At 40.0% G+C, this 13462-nt stretch overlaps 2 protein-coding genes across 2 annotated transcripts; one reads left to right on the top strand and one right to left on the bottom strand.

Moving 5' to 3' along the window:
- Window positions 1-1578: 1578 nt before the first annotated feature.
- Window positions 1579-4146, bottom strand: LOC137989232 (solute carrier family 35 member G1-like). The gene has a single exon (XM_068835078.1). It carries the CDS (start codon window positions 3807-3809, stop codon window positions 2631-2633), a length of 1179 nt encoding a protein of 392 aa, XP_068691179.1. The 5' UTR covers window positions 3810-4146; the 3' UTR covers window positions 1579-2630.
- Window positions 4147-10725: 6579 nt separating this feature from the next.
- On the top strand, window positions 10726-11654 carry LOC137991149 (melanocyte-stimulating hormone receptor-like). Its single transcript, XM_068836263.1, has 2 exons — window positions 10726-11389; window positions 11422-11654. Exons 1-2 carry the CDS (start codon window positions 10726-10728, stop codon window positions 11652-11654), a joined length of 897 nt encoding a protein of 298 aa, XP_068692364.1.
- Window positions 11655-13462: the final 1808 nt, after the last annotated feature.

Raw genomic sequence — 13462 nt, forward strand, 5'->3', positions numbered from 1 at the left:
CAGATCAAAAGGAGATGGCGTCGAATGACAACTCCTTGCAAGAAACGTGTTAATAGTTCATCTAAATTCAGAAGCACAGAGAGCCGCTATCGATCACATCTCTCTCCAAACGTTTTTCTCACGTTCTGTTTAATGAAACATTTCGAACGACGTGACAGAGGCAAGGCACAAAATGGGACGTACCATGGTCAAAAGATACCCTTCTTTCAGGCAACCTTGAACTGAGACATGGATTTTGTAAGAGATTGAGATGGAAGGAAATGCAAATCTTTCTCTTTATCCCTCCCTCCCCTCCCTCCACTTAAAGCTTCAAACTAAATAGAATGCTCCAATTTGCCCCTAAAAATTTGCACAACGTCTGGCCGGAGTGTCCAAACGAGGTCACTTTTAGTTGTTATTCAGACTCAACTGAAACAAAACACATAGCATGAATGAGGTAAAACAACAATTTTTGATATGTAGCACGTTTGTTTTTTCGTCTCCCGTGACGGTGCAAATTAAGGTGGCTCAAACCAGTTTCAACAATTTGGAGGGAATGTCTCATTACAAGGATTATCTTTACAACATTCTTTCACGTAACAGCAATGTCTTGAAACACAAATACTTGCTTAAAGGGGCCATGTCACGCAAAATGATGTAATTTCGTGACACCCAAAATGCCCAAAAAAATAGAATAAAACATTGCAATAACCACTTAAAACTGTTGAACAACATAAAAGAAATACAGCAAAAGGAAACAGAAGCACGGATGGACACAAATGGACAAGATTGAAACAGATTGCTTTTGGGTAATCTTGAAAAAAGTCGGCCCAACGTTTTTCAAACGTTTTCGGCAAATCGCTTTGATAACGGTCGTTTTCGCTCAGAATCCTCTTGTTTGTGATGTAACGAAAAATTTATCAGAAAAGGAATTCCACATTTATGATTACCATTTTCGAGTTTTAAACTTGTGATATATATGGGTTATTGACCACGCGTGAGGTCAAGATGGCTGGAGATTGGCCAAGTTCTTTTTTTGCGTGTTTATGAACCGAGACGAAGTCGAGGTCCATAAACACGCAAAAAAGAACCAGGCCAATATCCAGCCATCTCGACTGAAAAGCCCCTTCTTGCCCGCTCAGGTAGTCAATCACAGAGCGGGAATTGATTCATCTTGCCTGCCCATGGCGCTGGTCACGTAACAAAGTTACTAATAGGGGCCCATTATTTAAATGTCTTACATTATTAATCATTTTGTTGCCAATATTTTCAGGATCAAAGTGAATGGCTTGCAGTAGATAAATGCTCATCTCCTCTGCCATTGTCTTCTCAACGCTTTTTTTCGACAAAGAACAACCATTGTACTTTGTGTACTAGAATTGGCCAAAATGAAACTCTTAATTGGAAGGCAGTTTTGAAAAGCACTGCCTAGGCTCTGTTTAAATGTTGTGAAATGGGTGAAAAGATTCATCTAAATATATAACTCAAATAGATATTTGAGTTAGGGGTACTTTAAATAACTGGCCCTAAATCTTAAGGCACATCCCCTATTACAGCTTCCAATATGGTTCAACAAAAAATATTAAAAAATTAAATATTATTGTTAAACTCTTTGTTTTTGATAAATCATTACCCTACTCTTAGTCAGGGTGCTTCTCATTATAGATATGCAACAAAAACAATAGACACTAATCCTAAGCACCAAAAATCCTTGATTTTCACACAAAGTGGTACTGCAGCCACCTTTGTGTCGATGAACAAACAAATTGCAGCCATCTTGGTGTCCTAGACTAATACCTGAGAATTGATACTCCAAGAATTAAGCTCTACTAATGCCATTCAATATGAAGGGGCCACCTCATAAGCCTCATTCCCTTTGGCCACTGTATACCTACAAAAAAAAATCGATTTTTTTCCCCAATTTTCCTAATCTTGCATTACATACTTGTGTAATTCCAATAGTTAGTTGAATTATCAATTACTCTAAGGATTCACATACTCACATATCCGCAGTTAACGTCCAAATGTTCCAGTTCGTTTTGATTAAAAACATAATTGCTTGTTGAGTGAGTGAAAACAAAGAGACATAGCTAGGGATGCTTTAAAAGGCTTGGCTCACACTAACCAGTGTTAGTATAAATACACAGGTGATTATACAAAATCGCGCACTCTCTTTGGCTTGCTATCTCGGATTATCAGCCGATAATCACCTTGACGGACAAAATGGCTGCCAGTAGTCATTTTGCCACTGTAAGCGAATTAGATGATTTCGCGTTGAAATGTTTTTTTTTCTCTTTTTTGAAATAATCACCTGTGTATTTATACTAAAACAATTATTCGCCTCAGGCTCAGTGATTATCGGTAAATATTCACCAATAATCACTTCACCTTCGGCGCATAATTGTTAATTGAAAAGCATGAAAACAGTCATAGAGATTTTGATACCTCTTAACCCATTCACTCCTCAGGTATCCCATGATGCCCCCAGGTGATGAGTAAAATCATTTGGCGTCAGACATAGTAAAATCTGTTAGTCTCACTCCCAGGAGTCAATGGGTTAACCAATGGTTAGCACTAAGTGCACTGCAAGCAAATTGGTCCTGTATGGTATATGTGGTCTCCATCCCTAATTCCTTTATCCATTCTTTGTGTCAAGAAATGTAGACTTTATTCTTTTGTTCTAAAAACGTCTTGATAAAAATAGTAACATTACAAAGCAAGACTAGAACAGCTCCACCAATACTGAGTCCATTTGCAGCAACACCAAGAACAGTCAACTGTAGGAGAAAAGAGAATGCAATGCCTATTGTGCGTACCAAAGAAACCACAGATGCTTTTTCCAGACTCAGGGCCTTTGTTCCTACTAACTGCCCAGCATAGGTAATTGCTGCGGAAACAATAATATAATAAGCATCATAAGTTCCACAATCAGGATATTTTATTCCACCAGAGATAAGCACAGGCAAAAATGTTACGGTAGTTGCAACCATTGTTGAATAGAATACCACCACTCTACTTGATACCTCTTGCGACAGTTTGCGGGTTATCACAATGCTACATGCAAAACAAAAAGATCCTGCTACTGCAAGAAGTGTAGGCAACCAGACTTGTTTGGAGGAAGAGCTTTTACCAAGGGACCCAAATAAGAAGGATGGTCTTCCAATTAGCACCACACCTCCCAAACTCATCAATGTCGCAAAAAAATCAAACTTGCTCACTTTTTCCTTGAGGAAAATCCTTCCAAGAAAAGCAACGTATACCGGAGACGTGTAAAATATCACTCTAGCGTCAGCCAGAGCCATGTGTTTAATGGTATAAACACTTAAATTCAGTGCAACAGCCCCAATAACTCCACGCAGAATTAAAAATCCAATTCTCCTCCAAGGGTGAACGAGTTTATCCCGGAAAAAAATCGTGGGTGGAATCGAAAACACAAACTGCAAAATTAAACGCATCAAGCTGACCTCCAGGCTGGGGATACTGTCAGCGAGTTTAGTCATTAAACCAGTGATGGAAATTAAGAGAGAAGACAGAATGGCCAAACAAATTCCTGTGATAGCAAACCGTTTCCTCCTTGTTCGGTCAACAATCGAGGCTGTCGATGGGTCTCCATGTTCATCATCTGGTCTGTAATTATTATCCGTAACTGTAATGAAGCAACTTGCGTTATTGAGAGATTCTGGTGTCTCCTGGTTGGAGATAGTACCATTTTCTCTGATGATAATTTCTTGAAGTTCAAGCCTCGCGTAGGTTTCAGCCAGGCGTTGTTCGCGGCTGTCAGCTTTTCGACGAAGTCTCGATATGACCGAAGGAACAATTTTAGCGGCCATTATGCACTATATTTAGATACTTTTTCTCTCACTGCCTTGACTACCCGGCGCTTTTTTGGGCACATGACTTGCATGACTACAGAGATCGTTGCAAGCTGATCTACATCTACATTCATAAGCTGATGATCATATGGACACCGCTAAACTTACTTGACCTTGATTCCCCCTCCCGGACACAAGCCGTCACGACAGCTCCACAGATATATCACTACAAATTTTCCCTGAAAAACGACTGGGAGTGAGATTAAATTGGACGATGACGAAGAAGGAATCTGACTTTCCCAAGCAGCGTGCTAGCCAACCTTCTTCCCAGGGTCTCTCTGTTCTCTGCCTCCATTGAAAACCCTGGCGAGCATGCAATCGGCTAGCAGCGTGCTGACTTGCGCGCGGTTGCTGATCACGCAATCTTCCGTGACGTAACGTGACAATTCTAGGATAGTCTGGCTCGTATCACGCTCTCTTCTCCAAAAGGAGAAGAGTGCGTGACACGAGCAACCTTGGACCGTCTAAGGATCATGCTATGCTCTTTGGCCACAGTGGCCATTTCAGCTTGATAAGAAATAAGACAGAAACGGTGGTATCATACCACTCTTACTCCATTTTACCATATTTGGTCAGGATAACGTACAAAATATGAGACGGTAATACATTGTAGTGATCCGGTTTGACCGGTTTAGAACAGAGCAAATACGGAAAAAAATGACATAAAATGTTTTCAACACGATACAAAGCCTGAGAATTTAGCTTGTCATCGCTTCTCACTCGTCATTTCGTTTATCCAATCAAATAAAGAACATTTGGCTGGCTTTTTGTGCTGTTTATATTCTTCGCAAGCGCCCTGAAGAACAGATGATGCTTTTTTTTAACACTCTTCCCGAATGAAATTGAAGCAAAATAACACCTTTGCAGGGCGAGGAAAAATACGAGCAATGAGCAAAACGTCCTCGAGTAACATATGTTAAGGACGGTACCTACTATTGTTATTGCGCATGCGATCTACGCATCTCAAGATACTCGCATTTCCTATGGATGGGGCTTATTAATACAGGGATATTTTTGCGCGATTCAAAGCTATGCGGAGAAAGCAGGACTTAGCAAGTGCTCTTGGTATCCAAAAAGAAAATTGGGAGTAACAACGCATTTTTCGGAGATAATTAAGTCGCGCAGCTGTGGCTCAGTTGGTTGAGCACCGGGCTGCCATGCGGGAGGTCGTGAGTTCGACTCCGGCCGGACCAACACTTAAAATAACTGAGGAGAAAGTGCTGCCTTTGTAATTACATCCACGAATGGTTAGACTTTCAAGTCTTCTCGGATAAGGATGTTAAAGAATCCACCCTGTATTCGAGAAGAGTTGGGGATGAAGTTCCCGGTGTTGTGGTTGTCCTTCGTGATTGTATGGGTGGTTGGGTATAGCAGGTCCACATCAACTGAATAGCTGCCAAAACTTTAACCTGCTCAAACAAATAAGTAACAAATAAGTAACAATTTAGAAAAGAACGCCATACATTGCTTTGTACTTTAAAGCGTTTTATTAATCTTCAAAAAATGCGTAGTTAACCCCCGATGATTTGCCCTTTGGTTTTCAATAACACTCGTTATAAAGATCTGCTTTCCCCGCATATTCAGTAAACCGCGCAAAAATACTTTTGAATTAGTAGGCACCGTCCTTAAACCATCGAATAAGATGTATGTATCCTACATTTACTGAAACTTAACAAGACGTTCCCATAGTTACAACATTCATCTTCAGAAGTAACCGTTAAGTAGTTTAAGGTAGTGGAAGAAGGGGTAGTTTCTAAAGAAACTGTGGTGCTGCGTCGGTGGGGAAGTAGTATACAAAAATTTTGGTTTTATCAACGGAGTTGATAATGTAAATTGGCCACCGTACAGAGATTCTAAAAGCTTTTAGAATCTCTGTACGGTGGCCAATTTACATTATCAACTCCGTTGATAAAACCAAAATTAAGGTAGTGGAAGACTGGAAACTAAATTAATTTGTAGCCACCTCTTACAGATTTTACTGTCTTTGCCAGATGACTTTACTCGTCAATGGGTTAAAACCAGCCACGCTCAGTGTAAAAATTATGTGCCCTTTAAATTTACCCAACGTGCCCTGAAAAATGTGCGTATGGAAGGTGACCGTGCTAAAACATAAATAGGAAAAGGGCTTTTTTTTTAAACCAAAAATCGGAAGAAAATAGGACATCCTTTGAAGGCCCCGAATCAATATCAGGAGTCTGTAGAGACTCTAAAAGCTTCGAAGGTGCTCTTCTCCAAGAACATGGCTTTTAACAGCGATACTTTGGTTTATTTAAATCATCTGACCAAATATGTCGGCGTGCAAGGCAAGTCTGGTGAAAACTGAAGCAATTCATAGCCTTCAGGAAATTTACTTTTTTTTTTCAGTTTACTCACTGCTCGGAAAGTAAACATTATAGGGATTTGTATGTGAATCCCGATAAAAAACACTCAAGAAGATATTCAAGAGTTACAGGCAAAAATTCTCAATAAAAAAGCCGTACTTTTTTGCCTGATTTAACGCGATTCTTAAGCGACTTCCCAGCTTCCCGGGTTGTCACTCGTGCGCTTAAGTGCATGGCATGTACGGTGATTCCCTTGTTTTGGCACCGCGCATCTTGCGACTTCGGAGATGAAGGTGTTTCACGCCGGCCATCTGAAGGGAAGCAGCTAAGGCAGCTTTTGTTATCCAAGAGCTTTTAAGTGCAATCATGAAAACTTTTCTCAGTTAAAAAGGTGTTGTTTTTTTTAACTCGCATTTTGAAGCCGAAATTGTTCCTTTGCCATCCATTTATCGTCGTGTTGCGAAGAAACGAGCACGGTGACCCCCAATTTTTTGTTTTTTTTTTTTTACTCGTAAAAGGTACACGGAAAACATATTTTAAGGAGAAAAAAAGTTGGATAGTAGAAGTTGTAGTGTCCATAATGTTCGCTTAGGTAAAATATATGCTATTTACAAGGTAATTTTTTGCATTTTAATTTCACAAAAAATTACCTTGTAAATAGCACAGAAGTTGTAGTATTTACATATAAATCACGTGAAGCTGCATTTGGAGTCCGACACTGCTTACGTTTCTTTGCAAGATTGAGCAATTTAAAATCGCTTTACTTAAAGATTATAGCCCGGACAACTGAACAAGTAGGTTCAAGTTTCAGAAATATTCAGTAGCTTTTGCTACACAACAACAAAGTTTCCGGTTAATCCAGTTTCGAACTCTTCTCACTTAATTTGGTAAAAAACACTTTAAACAAATGGCATACAGCGCGAAAATAAGGCCGGTGACCCCATCTTTAGGGGTGGCGAATGGTACCTCGAAAAACGCGAGTCTCTGAAAATTTTGGCAAGATCTCGAAATTTCGAAAACGGTTTTTGTAGGTCTTGAAGTCTCGTTTTTGCATGGTTTGTTTTCACTTTTTTTGAATCTTGAAACTTTTTACCCAGGAATCTCAGGCTCGGATTTTTAACTAGGATCTCGGCGTCTCGGCGAGTCTCGGATTTTACCATTCGCCACCCCTATCTTTTTATTGCATTTTTAAAATGTCCTGTGTATGAAGATCAATTATGCCAAGTTTGAAAAAAATCTGGATAGTACGTCATTTTCAAGGAAATTACCTTAATGTGAATTTGTCTACAAGAAGAGCCAAAATTGTCTATCAAATGCAGAAACAATTTTCCATATGCAGGGCCGTAGCCAGTATGAGGCAAACCGAGGCACTTGCCTCGGTCATTTTTTCGTGATTCGTTAAAATAAAGCGTAATTCCAGTGTTGTCCTCAAAATGTACTCGTCATAAACACCTAAAATACCTATGAAGAATATTGAACGATGGATATTGCCTCAGTCATAACTTTTTTCTGGCTACGGCCAAGATATGTGGAATCGTAATGCAATACATCATGGTGGGAATTTAATTTCAGGCTACTCAGCTGAACCATCACAACTCTGACGGTGGAAAATTAAAAACACTAAAAATACACTAAAAATGAGTGACGTGCTTGAATAATGTCCCCAAAATACACGAAAATGTTAATTTCCTTTTAATTACCTGAAAAGCCATTTGGAGGGCAAATATGTTTTGTGGACTCACATTTATTCAGGTGTGGGTAACTGAATGCAATGCCCTCCAATTGGGTGTAAACACGTTTTCATGAAAGAGGCCTCGATCAGCTCATGCCGGCCTCATCGATCTTTCATCGTTTGACTTTTCCATCAAAGATTCACTGACGTTTTGGCAAGGTGGTTCTCAAAATTCAGAATGTTAGGACAATACTGAAGGCTTCAATCAAGCATTATGAACAAGTCACTGGTGAATACGAGTTGCTTTTTTCTTACAATGAACGTGGGCCAAACGGAAGCAACATTTATGGCAAATGTTGTTACGTGTATCCTAAACTCGCTTCTTTCTCCGATGACGTGTGCTGGGAATTTTATCATTGTATACGTGATTTGGAAGTCACGAGACCTTCATTCGCCATCTTTTTTTCTTCTGGGTTGTCTCGCAGGTGCAGATTTCCTTGTGGGAGTGATCTGTCATCCATCTTTGGTTGCTAGCAAAATAGCCGAACTTCAAGGAGATCCAAGCCTTGTGTGTTCATTGAGAATTTTTCAGTCCTTGAGTGCGTGGATAACAGGCGGCGTATCTTTGCTCCTTTTAGCGCTTGTGTCCATCGACCGCCTTCTTGCTCTCACACTTCATTTAAGATACAATTCCGTTGTCTCGGTTTCTCGCATGCGTTTCGCAGTTTTGTTAATATGGGTTGCCACTGCAACTACTGTATCATTGAGGTTTGCAGTTACCAGCTGGCTAATTATCCCGTTACTATCACTGCTCATCACTTTTCTTGTCATTGCGTTCTACACCTACAAAATATTCCACATCGTTGGAAAACATCGACGACAAATACGAGAGCAAAACATGGCCATGAACGTGGATGCGAATGAGTCGAACGAGCTCAAATGCAGAAAATCAGCGCCAATGTTCTTTATGTCTATGGTTTGCTCCTAACGTTTTATATTCCATTGTTTGCTTTTGTTTTTGCGGACAACATGACTGGGTCTACTCCATCCGTGAAGATTGCTTACGACTTTTCCACAACAGCTGTTTTCATCAACTCGTTTTGGAATCCAGTCGTGTACTGCTGGCGAATACGAGAGATACGCCAATCTGTGAAAAGTGTGCTAGGAAGACCACAGCAACATTAACAAACGGTCGAGCAAAGATCTTCTCAATGTGTAGTGCGAGACAGATTTCACGAAAAGTAGAAACGCTTTCCAAAATGCATGCTGTTTTTTTTTCCAAAATCTTGTTGGTGATGGTAATTTCTGCACTTCGAATCTCACTAAAAGTCAGAACTAGCTGCAGAGACAATAGGTCTACTTCTGATCTCCAATTGGAACTGTATTTAAAAGAATTGCGCTTCACAACGAGAAAGTTGCATTCAATATTTGCTTTCTATTAATTTAAGAATGTTATAGAAATATGTACCTTAAGCTTGTTGATCTGATATCATATTTGCGCCTTTTCACTCGTCAAAAGAATAATTTCCGTACCATGTTTGTGACCGCATGAATAGCATATGAGCCTGCTTTTCCACACGCACAGCAGGACAGCTCTTATTTCACCGCGAAAACGGCCTTGTTGCAAGTAAGTTAAAAAGTGTAACTTCCTATAGTTAAACGACAAAAAAGTGCTATTAAGGCACAACCTATAACTGTAATAGCGGACTTTGCTTCATCACGAGGTAAGAAATATTGTAACCCAGGCCATTTGTGCGAGAAAAGGAAAAAAAAATGTTTTGGTCACCCTAGGACGGTACGTACGTCCACCCCTCCTTATTTGCCAGTGTGACCAGTATCACGTGAGCATACCACGTGCTCAAGTTTAGAGCTCATCGAGGTCAGCTGTTTTCTTGAGGTGGACGGCTGACTAGGTACTGGGCTTCGATTGGATCGCAGGCTCAAGTCAGGATAACTTACTGTAAGAATAAACTAGACGCTCCATGAGCGTACACTTGTTAAGATCTACAATTCCCGCATAATCATAAACCGGGGAAAAAAAAACCTGTGAATTAGTAGGCACAGTCCTGAATGTGAATTTGTCGACAAGAAGAGCCAAACTTTTCGAGGAGCTAACGTCTAAATGAAAATTTGCTTAGCGGTATAAATTTAATAGTCTTGACATTTACTGACAGTCACACGTACTTTACTAATTAAACTGCAAAAAAAAAAAAACTCTTCGAAAACGTACAAGCCTTATACATTTTCGTCTACAACTGAAAATGAACCTCACTTTCAAATTTCAAAAAGTAAACGGCTGAATACGACCACCTCTTACAATACTGTCAGGGCCGTAGCCAGTATGAGACAAACAGTCATTTTTTCGTCATTGTTGAAAATAAAACGTGATTCTAGTGTACTCATCATAAACTCCTAAAATACCTACGAAGAGAATTTAACCACGGACGTTGCCTAAGTCATAACGTTTTTCTGGCTACGGCCCTGACTGTTATTTGGGGTTATATATATATGTATCAGTACACCTGCATGCAGGCTCAATCTTCATCCAAGTTTAGTCAGATAATTCAAAACCTGATTAAGGAATCGAAAGGGGAACTGCAAGATCAACGTTTTAGATTATTCGATGAAAATTAAAAGACAGGTGTGGGTAATTGAATGCAATCCCTCGAATTGGGTGCAAACACGTTTTCATGAAAGAGGCCTCAATCAGCTCATGCCGGGTTCATTAACTTGATCTTTCATCTTTTTTCTTTTCCATCAAAGATTCACTGACGTTTTGGCAAGGCGGTTATCAAAATTCAGAATATTATGACAACACTGAAGGCTTCAATCAAGCATTATGAACAAGTTACCGGTGAATACGAGTTGCTTTTTTCTTACAATGAACGTGGGCCAAACGGAAGCAACATTTATGGCAAATGTTATTACGTGTATCCTGAACTTGCTGCTTTCTCCGATAACGTGTGCAGGAAATTTTATCATTGTATACGTGATTTGGAAGTCACGAGACCTTCATTCGCCATTTTTTTTTCTGCTGGGTTGTCTCGCAGGTGCAGATTTCCTTGTGGGAGTGATCTGTCAGCCATCTTTGGCTGCTAGAAGAATAGCCGAACTTCAAGGAGATCCAAGCCTCATCTGTCCATTGAGCATGCTTCAGTCCATGAGTGCGTGGATAACAGGCGGCGTGTCTTTGTTCATTTTAGCGCTTGTGTCCATCGACCGTCTTCTTGCTCTCACACTTCATTTAAGATACAATTCCATTGTCACGGTTTCTCGCATGTGTTTCGCAGTTTTGCTAATATGGGTTGCCGCTGCAACTACTTACTCATTGAGGTTTGCAGTTACTAACTGGAAAATAATCCCGTTACTATGGCTGCTCATTACTTTTCTTGTCATTGCGTTCTGCACCTACAAAATATTCCATATCGTTGGAAAACATCGACGACAAATACGAGAGCAAAACATGGTCATGAACGTGGGTGCGAATGCGTCGAACGAGCTCAAATGCAGAAAATCAGCGCCAATGTTCTTTATGTCTATGGTTTGCTCCTAACGTTTTATATTCCATTGTTTGCAGCAATCCTTGCGGACAACATTATTGGCTATACTCGATCCGTGAAGATTGCTTACGACTTTTCCACAACAGCTGTTTTCATCAACTCGCTTTGGAATCCAGTCGTGTACTGCTGGCGAATACGAGAGATACGCCAAGCTGTGAAAAGTGTGCTAAGAAGACCACAGCAACATTACCAAACGGTCGAGGAAAGATCTTCTCACTGTGTAGTGCGAGACAGATTTCACGAAAAGTAGAAACGCTTTCCAAAATGCATGCTGTTTTTTTTTCCAAAATCTTGTTGGTGATGGTAATTTCTGCACTTCGAATCTCACTAAAAGTCAGAACTAGCTGCAGAGACAATAGGTCTACTTCTGATCTCCAATTGGAACTGTATTTAAAAGAATTGCGTTTCACAAGGAGAAAGTTGCATTCAATATTTGCTTTATATTAATTTAAGACTCTTATAGAAATATGTACCTTCTTGATCTGATATCATATTTGCGCCTTTTCACTCGTGAAAAGAACAATTTCCGTACCATGTTTGTGACCGCATGAATAGCATATGAGCCTGCTTTTCCACACGCGCAAGCACGACAGCTCTTATTTCACCGCGAAAATGGCCTTGTTGCAAGTAAGTTAAAAAGTGTAACTTCCTACAGTCTATCGAGAAAAAGTGCTATCAAGGCACAACCTATAACTGTAATAGCGGACTTCGCTTCGTCGTGAGGTAAGAAATATTGTAGCCCCAGACCATCTGTGCGAGAAAAGAAAAAAAGCAAAAGGTTTTGGTCACCCTACGACAGTACGTACGTCCACCCCTCCTTATTTGCCAGTGTGACCTTTATCACCTGAGTATACCACGTGCTCAAGTTTAGAGCTCATGGAGGTCATCAGTTTTCTTTATGTTGACGGCTGACTAGGTACTTACTGGGCTTCGATTGGATCGCAGGCTCAAGTCAGGATAACTTACTGTAAGAATAAACTAGCCGCTCCATGAGCATACACTTGTTAAGTTCTACAATTCCCGCATAATCATAAACCACGGGAAAAAAAAAACCTTTGAATTAGTAGGCACAGTTCTTAATGTGAATTTGTCGACAAGAAGGGCCAAACTTTTCGAGGAGCTAACAGGAAATATTAATAGTCCGGTAGCAGAGACCAGAAAATCGGGGTTTCGTTCAACCCACGAGTGAGAAAGGGTTTGACAGTGGATTTTATTAGACCAATACCTGCTGAGTAAGGCTCGCTACGTCGTAAAGTCGAAAGGTGGTATACGACCCGAGATAAAGGAGAGTTTAGCTTCGATACTGTTTCGTCAGCGTGAAAACGAGGCTGAAAAGGGCATGACATTTGTTTGCTCCTTTTCTTACACCCTTATCAACATTTGCGGTCTAAATACCCAGGCGGTACCAAATATTTGCTTCATGGGTTTAAGCCTTTTAACGGTCTAAAATGTTCACTCCACCGTTTACAGGTATTTTGCTCTTTGTTTAATTAATGATCAAAGATCAATGCTTGGTCGATTGAATGACTTAACATGAAAACTAGGCTGATGCTCTAAGTTGCTTTTTGTTAGAGATGATAGTTCTAACGTTTTCGGACTGTCACTGCTATGAATCCTTGAGGAACTAACATAAATTCTTTTCAAAAAGCGGTTTACATGTAGTAGCATAATGCAGTCTTGACTAACATGTCCGCTATATAAACCAAATGTTTTTACAACCGACAGTTACAAACGGTTTAAATTATGCAACACTACTACTAAAGAGAAACTGCGTTAGAACGTTGATCAATTTTTACCCAATTGGAAACAAACCAATGCATCTTAAATTTCAATCATTTGACTTGATTTACGTTAATTGTTGATTTCAGTTTACAATGTCCCCAATGAGTGCTCCAGCGCTAGGGCGACTAGACACTTTAATAAAATTCCTTTCCATTCCTTTTTTCAAAGCAGTACGTGAGCGTTTTTTAGAGTAATTAACTATTTATGTGGTTAATGAGGTGCCTATTGTAGCTATAGCTAGTCATTGTCACTATCTTCAGAGTCACTGTCAAAATA

This window comes from Montipora foliosa, chromosome 2, assembly GCF_036669935.1.
Source record: "Montipora foliosa isolate CH-2021 chromosome 2, ASM3666993v2, whole genome shotgun sequence".
Classification (NCBI taxonomy): Eukaryota; Metazoa; Cnidaria; class Anthozoa; order Scleractinia; family Acroporidae; genus Montipora; species Montipora foliosa.